The 13,820-nt window shown below is 39.1% G+C and overlaps 1 protein-coding gene across 1 annotated transcript in view; it reads left to right on the top strand.

The window, feature by feature from the left end:
- Window positions 1-1,594: 1,594 nt before the first annotated feature.
- Window positions 1,595-13,820, top strand: part of LOC122556894 (cationic amino acid transporter 2-like) — a 42,520-nt gene continuing 30,294 nt past the window's right edge. The window contains exons 1-5 of the mRNA XM_043704152.1: window positions 1,595-1,628; window positions 3,192-3,567; window positions 5,889-6,044; window positions 7,385-7,550; window positions 9,215-9,351. Of these exons, the coding sequence (XP_043560087.1) occupies window positions 3,192-3,567; window positions 5,889-6,044; window positions 7,385-7,550; window positions 9,215-9,351 (835 nt within the window). The 5' untranslated portion in view covers window positions 1,595-1,628. The remainder of the gene's footprint in view (window positions 1,629-3,191; window positions 3,568-5,888; window positions 6,045-7,384; window positions 7,551-9,214; window positions 9,352-13,820) is intronic.

Genomic DNA, 13,820 nt, shown 5'->3' on the forward strand with positions numbered 1-13,820 from the left:
TTGTGCTCCAGAACTTGCCACAGACCGATCCAAGCTGTTCCAGTACAGCTACAACTTTGGCATCTATCGGACAATGTGGAAAATTGCCTGGGTATATCCTAACACAAATGCTGAACAACCCAGCCAATGATTGCCCCATCAGTCTTCTGTTGATCATAAATGGAAGGTGACATTGATATTGCCATCAAATGCCACTTGTTTATCAAAACCTGCTCAGCAATGCTCAGTTTGGGCTCAGCCAGCTCCTGTCCTCATTTCAGCCTTGGTTCAAATGTAAAGGAGCTGAATTCCAGAGGTGGCGTGAGACTAACTGCCCTTGACATCAAGGCCTCATTTGACCAACTGTGGCATAAAAAGACCCTTAAAAGCAACAGTCTCAGACTAAACCTAGACTTCAAGGCACTGGCAGATAACATGCAGTCACAGGGGTCACATTGAGACATTGTGCGAAAAATAAACTGTCCACTGTATTCTGTATACTCTTTGAGGTAGATCCTGGATTACACTTAAATTCAAAAAGTGATTTTGTGCTTAAAAAGATAGGAGGCCATCTTTGAAAAGCATATAGCATTACTATCCTGCACCAGTTTCCTCTGTGTTTTGAGAGAATTATCACAACAATGAACATTCAATGTGAATGTAGAAGAGTGAATTGTTACTTTCTGAATGAGCCTCAGATATCACCTATTTGTTTTTACTGTGTGACCCATATTTGATAAGAAATTACTTATGTCAGCCAATAGAGAATCTTTCAGCTACCTGAGATGGGACATTAGCTTTATATGACTTTAAACTTGGGGTCTGGAGCAAAGGGGCAATATTAAAGATTCCATTTTGGAAAAAGTAGGTGAGGAAAAACTGATAGACCAAGAACTGGGTATCTTACAACTTTGATCCAAATTTTCACATTTATCTGTTGTAGTTTAGCTTCAGATTGAACATTTACACAGTGTACAAGATAAATAACCTTGGTAGGTTAACTGAGTATATTTGTGGAGAGTTTTACACAGAAAGTAGTGCCAACCTTGTCTCATATTAGCATAATTGTCCCCAGATCAGAAGGTCTTTTTTTAAAAGACTGGATATTTGAGAACATAATCAAGTTGATGCTTCAGTGCAATATCAAGACTGTGCCATTTTCCAGATCAGATGCTGTTGTGTCCTGGTCAATATTAGTAATTTCCGAGTCATTCTGTCAATGTTGCTTATGGAGTCTTACTGTGTGCAATTTAACTGTCACATCATCAGAATAAATTGACCATGAAGCATTTTGGGATATCCTCAGTCTGTGAAATGCAGGCCCTTTGTTTCGGAACAGCATTTCTTATGTGATTAAATTAATGTAATGATCTCACATATATAATAGTTATCGACAGTGTGTAGAATGCATTATTGTACATTTGAACACAAAGAACCGTTTGATGCACCTATGCACTTCAATGCTAAACTATTAAAATTTGTAAACTAGGTAATCGATAGATAATGATAGTCACCTGTAAGTAATGAAGATTTGGAGATGCCGGTGTTGGACTGGGGTGTACAAAGTTAAAAATCACACAACACCAGGTTCTAGTCCAACAGGTTTAATTGGAAACACACTAGCTTTCGGAGCGACACCCTTTCATCAGGTGATAGTGGAGGGCTCGGTCGTAACACAGAATTTATAGCAAAAATCTATAGTGTGATGTAACTAAAATTATACATTGAAACATTGATTGTCTGTTAAGCCTTTCATCTGTTAGAATACAGTGATAGTTTCATTTCTTTCATGTGTAAATCACAAAACCTTTTTTTTAAAGTTGCATTCTCGGGTTAGGTGTTAACAATGGTGAGAGCTAGACAATATGTTGAAGCCCCCTGTGTTCTCTGTCTATGACCTGATGTTTAGATTGATTCTAATCTAAGAAGTGAGATAACAGAGTTTTACATAAATTCATGCAGTTTTTGAGCTCAGAGTTCTACATGAATGTATGCAGTTTTTGAGCAAAGTGCAATGTAACTCTGCAAGTACAAAATATCTGTGTGTGTGTGTGTGTGTTGCAATGGTGATCACCTGTAATGTGACATGAACCCAAGGTCCCAGTTGAGGCCCTCCCTATGGGTACCAAACTTAGCTATCAGCCTCTGCTCGGCCACTTTCCTATGCTGCCTGTCCCGAAGTCCACCTTGGAGGATGGTCACCCGAAGGTCCGAGGCTGAATGTCCTGGACCACTGAAGTGCACCCCAACTGGGAGGGAGCCCTCCTGTCTGTTGATTGTTGTGCGGTGCCCATTCATCCGTTGTCGTAGTCTTTGCTCGGTTTCCCCAATGTACCATGCCTCTGAGCATCCTTGCCTGCAACGTATAAGATAGACAACGTTGGCTGAGTCACATGAGTACCTGCCATGTACAAGGTCGGAGGTGTTCCCACGCGTAATAGTGGTATCTATGTCCACAATCTGACACGTCTTGCAGCGTCCACCGTGACAGAGTTGTATGGAATTGTCCTGAGAGCCGGGCAGTTTGCTACGAACAATGATCTGTTTGAGGTTTGGCGGTTGTTTAAAGGCAAGTAGTGGAGGTGTGGGGAAGGTCTTGGTGAAATGTTCATCCTCATTGATAATGTGTTGCAGGTCACGAAGAACATGGCGTAAGTAATGAAGTGTGCTTTCAGCTTCCTCCACTCCTTTTCAGAAATCAACCATGAACATAAAATCAAGAACATGCCTTTACATTGAATCCTAATTGAAAGTCTACATATATGCTTTTATGTTCGCCAAAAATACCCAATGCACTTAATGTGTTTGACATTTTTAAATCTTTTTTTTCCATTTTTAGCAGAAGTTTAAAGAAATTAGATCAGCAAGTAGAATTTCAGAATAACATGTCAAACGTTTATGTTATGAATTCACAGCAAAATTTTAGAACCAAGGAATAACATCAACATTTTGTAGCAATTAAATGTTGTGGAATTATGAAAAAATGTTCTCATATTACATTATTTGCTAGAACAGCTGGGATTAAATGACTTATCAACAAAAAAATCATTTTCTTATATTTAAATATCTTTGAAGCTAAACCAAATGTGCTGTAATCTCATTGAGTTGTCAGAAAGTAACACACAACTGAATTTGTCAGTGGAATACAAATATAGTGCATTTGTTTTTGCTTGCTTCATAATTCTTCCTTTCTGTGTTGTTTTCTCACCAAGATGATTTCCTGTGGTCCGATGCAGTCATTTGCTCACTGCCTTATTCGGAGAAAAATAGTGACAGAGGATTGCATTCAAGAGACCAATCTCCGTCGCTGTTTATCAACCATTGACCTTATTGCTCTGGGCGTTGGAAGCACGCTGGGTGCTGGTGTGTATATATTGGTTGGAGACGTTGCCAAAAGACAGTGTGGGCCGAGCATTGTAATCTCTTTCCTAATTGCTGCACTTGCATCAGTGTTGGCAGGTCTGTATTATGCAGAGTTTGGTGCGAGAGTACCAAAGACTGGATCGGCTTATCTCTACAGCTATGTAACCATTGGAGAATTTTTGGCGTTTATTACCGGTTGGAATTTAATTCTCTCATATGTCATTGGCAAGTATCTGCCTATTATTATCCTCTTGTTATCATTGCAGAAATATGGTACCATAGTTGTTAATGTAATGAAGTAAAGTCATTGGAATTTTGTACAGATAGCTCCACCACTAGTGCATTGGAATGTCAACCCCATTCGTGGCCACTTCTACCACCACTTGGATTTTACTTGTCTATCTCAGCCTTGAAGATATTTAATGATTCCACAGTTCTTTAGGATTGAGGATTCCAAAGATTAACAAGAGAAGTTATTCCTCCTCATCTCCTTCTCAAAATTTCAATTAGCTCCATTGCAACCATTTCTAACCTCCCCTCAAGAGAAACATTCTCTCAGTACATATCCTGTCAAACCTCCTTAGAATGCTATGCTGGAATAATATCATCATTCATTCTTCCTAACTGCAATGAGCATAGGCCTAATCAGCTCAATACTTCCGCTGAAGCCAGTTCTTCATCACAGGAATCAACCTTGTGAACATTCTCTGAACTAACTTCAATGCAAGTAAAGCTTACCTTAAGTAACGAGACCAAAACAGTACACAGTACCATTGGTATGATCTTACCAATAGCCTGGATAGTTGTAACAAGATTTCCTGCCTTTCATTTTCCATTCCCTTTGCAATTAATGGTTACCTCCCTAATTAATTGCTGTACATGAGAGCTAATATTTTTGTCTTTAAAGTACGTAGACACCCTACATCATTACAGTATAACTCTGCATTCTTTGATCTCTCTCCGTTTAAAAGAAGGGCGCTTTCCCTTCACCTCTTTAACACCCTTTCACAACCCTTACTTTTAGTTGTGGTGGAAGAATTATTCTGTCTCTATAAAAGATTGTCCTTTGTACCCGCTTCACAACTTGCTTTCTGACCGATCTTTCTATCAACTACAAATTTGCCTGCAATACACTGAAAACATATCATGCAACTACTACAGAGTAGAAATAGTTGAGACCCTGACAGTAATCCCTATGGCACTCCTCCAGTTTGCAAAGTTGAAAATGATCCGTTTATCTTCGCTCTTTGTTTCCAGTTAGCCAATTGTCTATCCATGATCAGACAAATGCCTCAAACCCTGACCTTGTGTAATAATATTTTTTGTGAAACATTATTCTGGAAATCCAAACAGTCTCTCTCTACTGGTTCCCCTTTATCCATCCTGCTTATAACATTATCAAAGAAGTTTAATACCTTTATTAAACATGAATGCTGGATCTCAGCATGTCTGTCATCATCAGTGAAGAGAGAAACAGAATTGATGTTTCAAGTCTGGTATGACTCTTCTTCTTCAGAAGAGTCTATATCTTCTGAAGAAGAGTTATACTAGATTCAAAATGTTTTCTCTGCACATATGCTGCCAGACCTGCCAAGTTTCTCCAGCAATTTCTGTGTTTGTTTCCTTCTATTTAATTGTGTTATGATTTTTCAAAATGTCTTTGCTACTACTTCGTTAATACTACATGCCAGAATTTAACAATGATGAATGGCAGTCAGACTGCCCTATAATTTCTGATTTGTGTCACCTTTCATTCTTGAATAGGGGCATTACAGTTTTAACATTCTATTCTGCTGAGGTCCTTCCAGTTTCAAAGGGATTTTGAAGGTTAATGACCAACAAATCCAGTTTTCCCTGCAGCCACTTCTTTTCTTAAGACACTAAGAAGCAGGTCATCAAAGGATTTATCTGCCTTTGGTCGCTTTATTTTACTGAGTACTTCTGCAATATCCTTCGTTAATGTTCAAAGCAAAACCCACTTATAATGTTTTACATAGGCTTTAACTCAGACATTATTACATATCAAATTTTATATTCTATACCTGCTGTCATGAAATCTACTATTCCAATATTAAATTTGGATGAGGTAATGGTTTTTATAACAGTGCAAGGGAAACATTTAACTTGAAGTGTGTTGTGGAGGTAGTATATGTTGTGAAAATTCTAAGTAAGTTTTAAAATACAGTAATTACAGCTATAAAAAAAACCTTCTTTTATGATCTTTTAAGAAAGAAGATTATCTCAAAGAATTCTAAAAGGTCAAACTAACTAAATGGTTATTAATAAATAGAGACCAACTAATAATCCATTGAATGGAAGCTTTTGATGATTGTACATCGTTGAGGTGCTTCTTATACTTATCCTTTTGTTTTTATTCCAATTGATTTTGATGGAAGTGAAAATCACGCTGGATGTGTCATAGATGACCAATCTGATAACACCTGGTTTATTTTATTGGCAAAAGTCAAAATTATCCTCAATTAGTTTCCAGAAAAAAGAAATTGTACTTTTACTAGGTCTCTTTTTACAATTTGTTTCTACTTCAGGCACATCTAGTGTGGCGATAGCATGGAGTGGTACCTTTGATGCATTGTTCGGCAAACGGATTGAAAATTTTCTCAGCAGCCATGTGAAAATGGATGCACCAGGATTGGCCAAATATCCAGATTTCTTTGCTGTGTGTTTGATCATATTATTGGCAGGTAACATTAATTTATAATATTATTAATAAACTTTGCGGTTGGTTTCTAAAAATATGTTGAAGTTCCAACAGACTCTCCTCATGTTGGATATGGTCTAGGATACCATGTGATAGTTTCGCTGCCAACAATCCTTCTTGCTGGTATAAGTTTAGGCTATGTCTGGGGAAGGATGCTCATACAACATCTTAGGCAGATGTTAGGGTCAATCTTGATGAATAGTAAATAGGTTTCTTAGATATTACTTAATAGCTGGTAGCATCATTTGATTCTAAGACATCAGGCTTAATGTGCGAATAAGTTTACATTACAGCTAATGAAACATTCTTACACTATAAAAAAAAGCACAGAATCAGAAGAAGAACTCATTAAGACACATGAATAATATGATTGGTTCTACCCAGGAACAGTCCTTTACATCCTGATGGGCAAAGCTTATTTCACCTTTTGATGTCAGTTAACCCTCTGAGGTCCTCACTATGTTACACAGACCATCTTGACCTAACCACTTAGTGTCAGAATTCACCCTTTACAAAAAGCACTGATGCTAATCTCATTTACCTAATTTGTTTCCACGTCCTTTCAATCTTTTGTTTTCACTTTTGTATCCAATGTAATCTTCAAAGTTGATTTTGTTTCTAAGTCAAGCAATGAACAGTGAATGAAACAATTTTTTGTGCAAAGAAGTTTCTCTTGCACTCTGTTTTAAATCTCTTTTACACAGGTTTGCTTGTATCTATAGCTTCTCATTCTCGACCCCTCAGCTACTGTAAACAATCTGCTTCAATCTTTTAATTTTTTCCCTTGTGTCTCTTTTTGAAGTCTGTGTGCACTGCAATTTCTAAATGTACATGTCCATTACCTCCTCCACGAGTTCTAGGAATTTTCCAGTGCCGGCTTTTTATAATTAGTTTGTCTTTATATACGCACACAGTAATATGATCATTAATTAAAGCCTAACATTTCCCTTAGCACAGATCTTCAGCTGACTGGCTTGTGTTCTTAGTTGGGTAATTACTCTTTAGAAAGTAATTGATTTCCAACAAGCTTTTTTTTGGGAAATCCTAATGTTTTTAAAGGTGATTTAAGAACTCAAGGCCCTTCTCCCTCATCAATAAGGTTGATGGAAAATCTATAAAGAACTGAAGTGGAACTTGCTACTATTCACATGAAGAAGTCAAGATAAGTAGCACGGATGCATTTAAAGAGAAGTTAGATAAGTACATGAAGGAGAATAGATGGAACGATATGTTGATAGGATGAGATGGGGTAAGTTGGGAAAAGTAATATGCATCAAAGTGTCAAGAGATAACTAAAATGTCTTCTCATCCTCCCCTTTTTAGGACTCCTTTCATTTGGTGCAAAAGAATCAACAACAGTAAATAAAGTCTTTACGATAATTAATGGCCTCGTGCTTGTGTTTGTTATTATCGGAGGTTGCGTTAAAGGAAACATTGATAACTGGAGGATTACTACTGAGGTGCTGTTGAACATCACTGCAGAAGCACGGTATGTCCCCCCCCCCCCCCCCACCTGCTGGTCGTTGGATAATTTTCTCAGCTGGTGAAAGCTTTACAATCCCAACATGTGGTGTTAAACTGATATAGCACTTGCATTTTACCACTGACCCCTTTGAATGAAGATTTGCTTATTATTTGAAGTATACATGATAAGCAGTCAAACTTTTGCAAATGTAAGCAAATGTTAACTTAAGATCAATTGTTAAAAGAGTAATGATTGGTCAGTACATATAAATTAAGCAGGGCAGTGGGAGCTACAACATTGCCTTTTGAACGAGCTGGTGCAGACAGGGAAGTTCTTCGTCTGTGATTCTCTGCTTGCAATTGATACAGCTTTTCTTGGTTAATTCTGCTCTATGCTCTCTGAAAATGTTAACTTTTGTTGCATCAAATTCACAGGTTCTGACAGCATTCCAAGGGCTTAAACATGTATTACTAATTTATCCGTGTGCTACCAATGCAGTTGAGCTGTGTGGGTTCCAGACCCCAAGCCTGAATCCTAAACACCAAACTCACTTGACTGAGCTTGGATACTAGCTGGAGATTTACACCTGACTCCCATCTCCTGGTGAGAACATAGGAGAGAAATAAAGAAATGGTGATGATTCCATCTCAATATTTTTAAGGCAAAAGTAGATAGATTCTTGATTACCAAAGTGATGTAAGATTACTGGGGATGTGCAGGATTGTAGAGTTTAGGTTAAAATCAGACCAGGCATAATCTTATTAAATAGTGGAGCAGTTTCAAAAGGGCCAAATGGCCTATTCTTATTCCATATTTAGGTGTTTATAACTCAGATTTTTCTGCAGTACAAATGCAACTCACAGAGCTCAGCTGAGGACAGGATCAGGCTCAATCAGAAGAACATAAGAACGTAAGAAATAGAAGCAGGAGTAGGCCATTGGGCCTGTCAAGCCTGCTCCGCCATTCCATAAGACGGAGTCATAGAGTCACACAGATGTGCAGCATGGAACAAACCCTTTGGTCCAACTCGTCCGTACTGACCAGCTATCGTAACAAGAGATTCCCATTTGCCAACGCCTGACCCATATCCCTGTAAACCCTTCATATTCATATACCTATCCAGATGCCTTTTAAATGTTGCAGTCCTAGCAGCCTCCACCACTTTCTCTGACAGCACATTAAATACATGCACCAGCCTCTATGTGAAAAAGTTTCCCCATAGGTCGCTTTTCTATCTTTCCCCTCTCACCCTAAACTGACTCAGTTCCACTTACCTGTCCCCTCAACGTAGCCCTTAATTCCTTTACTGTTCAAAAATCTATCTGTCTTTGCCTTAAAAACGTTTAATGAGGTAACCTTAGCTACTTCACTGGACAGGGAATTCCACAGATTCACAACTCTTTGGGTGAAGCAGTTCCTCCTCAACTTAATCCTAAAAGTGGTTCCCCCTTACTTTGAGGCCGTGCCTCAATGGAGAACCATGGTGGTTCCTGTAGTTGAATAGCCTGCAGGTGCTCACTTTCTAAATTTACACTCAAGTAATAGCCGTGTGGCTGATGTATAGTCAGGCGGGCTGCTAAAACTTATTTGACCACAGCTCAGGCCACAGGAAAAAAAGGCAGCGTGTGATAACAAAAAGACTCCATCAGTGTACAATGTATGCTTATCATTTCTTTTGTATTCTTTAGGAATCTATCCTCTATTGTAAACATAACCAGCGATTATGGAGTAGGAGGATTTATGCCTTATGGATTCAGTGGCACTCTGTCTGGTGCCGCCACTTGTTTCTATGCATTTGTAGGGTTTGATTGCATAGGAACGACAGGTATGTTCTTCTGTAGCTAAACAAAAAAAATTACTAATGCTAGATATCCAAAGCATGTTGTTGACCATCAGTTATGGTAGCGTAGTGATTATGTTGCTGGACTAATAATGATGCATGGACATGAGTTCAAATCACACCATGACAGAGGGAGTATTTGAAATGAGTCAAAATCTGCATTAAATATCCAGTCCTCCAAATATTGATTGTCAGTACGATTGTTATCAAAGCTCATTAGTGTATCAGATAACAGGCAGAATCTTATTAGGGTCTGAGTAACATGGCCTATTGTGGCAGAATTGGATGAGAAGTCCTGAGATGTCTATCCCAGAGTTGGGAACATATCACTCTGCCTTTTATGCATTTAAGAAGCAGAGTGGCAAGTTTCTCGTGAGGCAATTGCCAATTAAAGGAGATTATTGCTCCCTAAATGCCCTGTTACTGGCTAGAACATCTCTTCAATATCTTAATAAATGCACCCAACACGCTAGACATCGAGGAGCCTTGAATGAAATTCTGAGAAGGTACCCAGCAATTTCAGCTCACCACTTGTTCTGAAAGTCCTTCAACATCTCAGGGCACATTGCATGGGCATCGATCACAAACATCCCATATCCATGGACATTGGCATCTGACACGTTACAGCCACTGAGAATCCTCATGGTCCATTCCAATTCACTTAGAGGATGCTTCTGAACTTCAATGCTGCATCTCGAGCTGCTCCTGCAACTATCACTGGATTACTGCAGCAAGGACTCTGTACACTCAGGGGCATGCATCCAGCTCATAATGCTCTCCCATGAGGGGAAACGTCCTCTCAGCATTTATCCAGTCAAACCCCCTAAGAATCCTTTATGATTCAATGAGATCATCTCTCATTCTTCTAAATTCCAATTAATAGAATCCCAACCTGTTTAACCTTTGCTCATAAGACAATTCCGTCACGCCAGGGAATCATTCTAGTGATCCTTCTTTGAACTGCCTCTTAAATAAAACTTTTTCATAAATAAAGAACTAAAACAACTCACAGTATTCCAGATGTGGTCTCAACAGCATCTTGGACAGTTGTATAGCCTTACTCAGTAAGACTTCCCTACAGTTATACTCCAACCCCCTTGAAATAAGGACAAACATTCCATCAGCCATCCTGAATACATGCTGCACCTATGTGTTAGCTTTCTTTGTTTCACCCCCAAGTCTGATTAATGTCATAGCTTTCTGCAGTTTTTCTCGATTTTAAAAAAAATCTGCTCTTTCATTCTCAATTTCAAAATGAGTAATGGGCAGTAGTTCAATAACTGATTGCTCCATCTGAATATTGTAACTAAATTTCACAAGTGGCTCACAGAATTCCAATAGCTGGACACGAAGGTATTAGGAAAACATGACTAAAATATTGAAATATTTTTATTGGCTGGGATTACATAAAGATGTGGTCAAACTTTGTCAAACATGACATATATAGTGTCATAGAGACATACAGCATGGAAACAGACACCTTCAGTCCAACTAGTCCATGCTGAACGTAATCCCAAACTAAACTAATCCCACCTGCCTGCTCCTGGCCCATATCCCTCCAAACCTTTCCTATTCACATGCTTATCCTTTAAATGCTGTAAATGTGCCTGCATCCACCACTTCCTCAGAATGTTAATTCCACTTGTGAACCATCCACTGTGTAAAATATTTGCCCCCATGTCTTTTTTAAATCTTTTTCCTCTCACCTTAAAAATGTGCCCCCTAGTCTTGAAATCACCCATCCTAGGGATATATTAGGTTGTGGAAACTCTAACCATGAATTAAAATTGCCCCAGTTTTTGAAGAATCCTTTCACAGTGTCTTAATAGATTGTAGGAACTATACCCAAAATTGGGAAATGGCATCAGTCTATTTTAACAATTATGGATATATCCACTGAAGGGGTGCTTATTTTTAGAAAAAAATACTGCCAAAGTGACCATGGAAATATTATGTCTTTTTGTTTACAAGATATGGATTACCCAAAAAAATACAATTAGATCAAGCTTTAAAGTTTATGTCACAGATACTTAAAGGAATGATGACTATTTTATGGATAAAACAATTTGCATCTTCTACTTATCAACCAAAATCGCAAGGTGCATTGAAAAGATGACATCAAACTTTGAAGACCATGATTACAGATTATTGTCAAGACTGTCCGGCTAATTGAGATAAAGCAGTTCTGTTGTTACCATTTGTCTACAGGATTTAATCCTTTTTAACTAATGTACAAACGTAAAGAGAGAGGACCAGTTAATGTAATCAAAGAGAAACAGATTAAAGGAAACTCAGAAATGACCTTCCAGTCTATATTCAAGGCAGAGGTAGATTCTATTACTGATTTAAAATCTAAAGTAATGGGAAAATGGGATTGAGAATGATCAAATCAGCCATGAATCATTGAATGATGGAGCAGACTTGATGAACTGAATGGTCTACTCTGCTCCTCCATTTTATGGTAATTGAGGGAAAAAAGTCAGGAAAAACTGATTTGGCTGTTCATGATGTCAATGTGGGAATCAATCCAGAGAGATTAGTCCAACCAATGGAAGATATTAAATTTAAGAAGAACAGTAACATTATTGAACTGAGGCAGAGTAGCAGAGCTTACCTATCAAGATGGGTCTAAAATCAAATGGGGCACAATGTTTCTGTACTGATTACCACAAAGTCAGTGTGGTCACAAAAGTGTACTTACATCCTATTCCATGTTTGGAGGGGACTTCATTGAATAATTTGGCCACGTTTGATTTGTCACCAAAAATCAACGGGCTAAAAGGATATTGGCAAGTTCTGTTGTTGGAAGGAACCAAAAGAAAATCAGCTTTTATAACACTGGGTAGACTTTATCAATGTTTGGAGTGGGAAATGCACCAGCAATGTACTAACAACTAACCAATAAACGTATTGAGCCTTATTGTGTTTAAGTCAATAACCTGGTAGCATTTACCTTGACCTGGGAAGAACATTTACACCACCTGACTTAGTTGTTTGATTTACTACAAAATAATAATTTGGCGATTAATTCAGTTTAGGGTGAATTGGCTAACACAGAAGTGACTTACTTGGGCGATGCTTTGGGACAAAGCCAAACAGCACCTATAGAAGTGAAAGTAAGGGCTCTGTTGGAATTTCCCATGCGTAGGATGAAAGGTGAAATTTTGTGTCATGTTGACATGAATGGATTTCATTACAAGTTTGTCCTGAACTTTAGCACCTGTTGTCCTGTTCCCATCCCCCTGCTCGATTAGTTTAAACCCACCCCAATAGCCTTAGCGAATTTCCCCCCCAGGATATTGGTACCCCTCTGGTTCAGATGAAGACCATCCTGCTTGTAGAGGTCTCACCTATTCCGGAAAGAGCCCCAATTATCCAAGAATCCAAAACCCTCCCTCCTGCACCATCCCTGTAGCCGCGTGTTCAACTCCTCTTTCTCCCTATTCCTTGCCTCACTAGCACGTGGCACGGGCAACAAACCAGAGACAACAACTCTGTTCGTCCTAGCTCTAAGCTTCCATCCTAGCCTCCCTGAATTTCTGCCTTAAATCCCCATCTCTCTTCCTACCTATGTCGTTGGTGCCTATGTGGACCACGACTTGGGGCTGCTCCCCCTCCCCCTTAAGGATCCCAAAAACATAATCAGAGACATCACAAACCCTGGCATCTGGGAGGGAACACACCAACCGTGAGACTCTCTCATCCCCACAGAACCTCCTATCTGTCCCCCTAACTATGGAGTTCCCAATGACTACTGCTCTGCTCCTCTTGCCCTTTCCCTTCTGAGCAGCAGGGACAGACTCTGTGGCAGAGACCTGTACCCACTGCTTTCCTCTGGTATTTCATCTGGGTTGGATGGGATTTAGCCTACGATCCTCTGGGAAGCCAGGGTGGAGATTGCCGAGCCTTTGGCATGGATCTTCAAATCGTCATTGTCTACAGGAATAGTGCCAGAAGACTGGAGGATAGCAAATGTGGTTCCCCTGTTCAAGAAGGGGAGTAGAGACAAACCTGGTAATTATAGACCAGTGAGCCTTACTTCAGTTATTGGTAAAGTGTTGGAAAAGGTTGTAAGAGATAGGATTTATAATCATCTAGAAAAGAATAATTTGATTCGGGATAGTCAGCACGGTTTTGTGAAGGGGAGGTTGTGCCTCACAAACCTTATTGAATTATTTGAGAAGGTGACCAAACAGGTAGACGAGAGTACACCGGTTGATGTGGTGTATATGGATTTCAGCAAGGTGTTTGATAAGTTTCCCCATAGTAGGCTATTGTACAAAATGCAGAGGAATGGGATTGTGGGAGACATAGCAGTTTGGATCAGTGATTGTCTTGCTGAAAGAAGACAGAGGGTGGTGGTTGATGGGAAATGTTCATCCTGGAGTCCAGTTACCAGTGGTGTACTGCAAGGGTCGGTGTTGGGTCTACTGTTGTTCGTCATTTTTATAAAC

This window comes from Chiloscyllium plagiosum, chromosome 14, assembly GCF_004010195.1.
Source record: "Chiloscyllium plagiosum isolate BGI_BamShark_2017 chromosome 14, ASM401019v2, whole genome shotgun sequence".
NCBI classification, from domain to species: Eukaryota; Metazoa; Chordata; class Chondrichthyes; order Orectolobiformes; family Hemiscylliidae; genus Chiloscyllium; species Chiloscyllium plagiosum.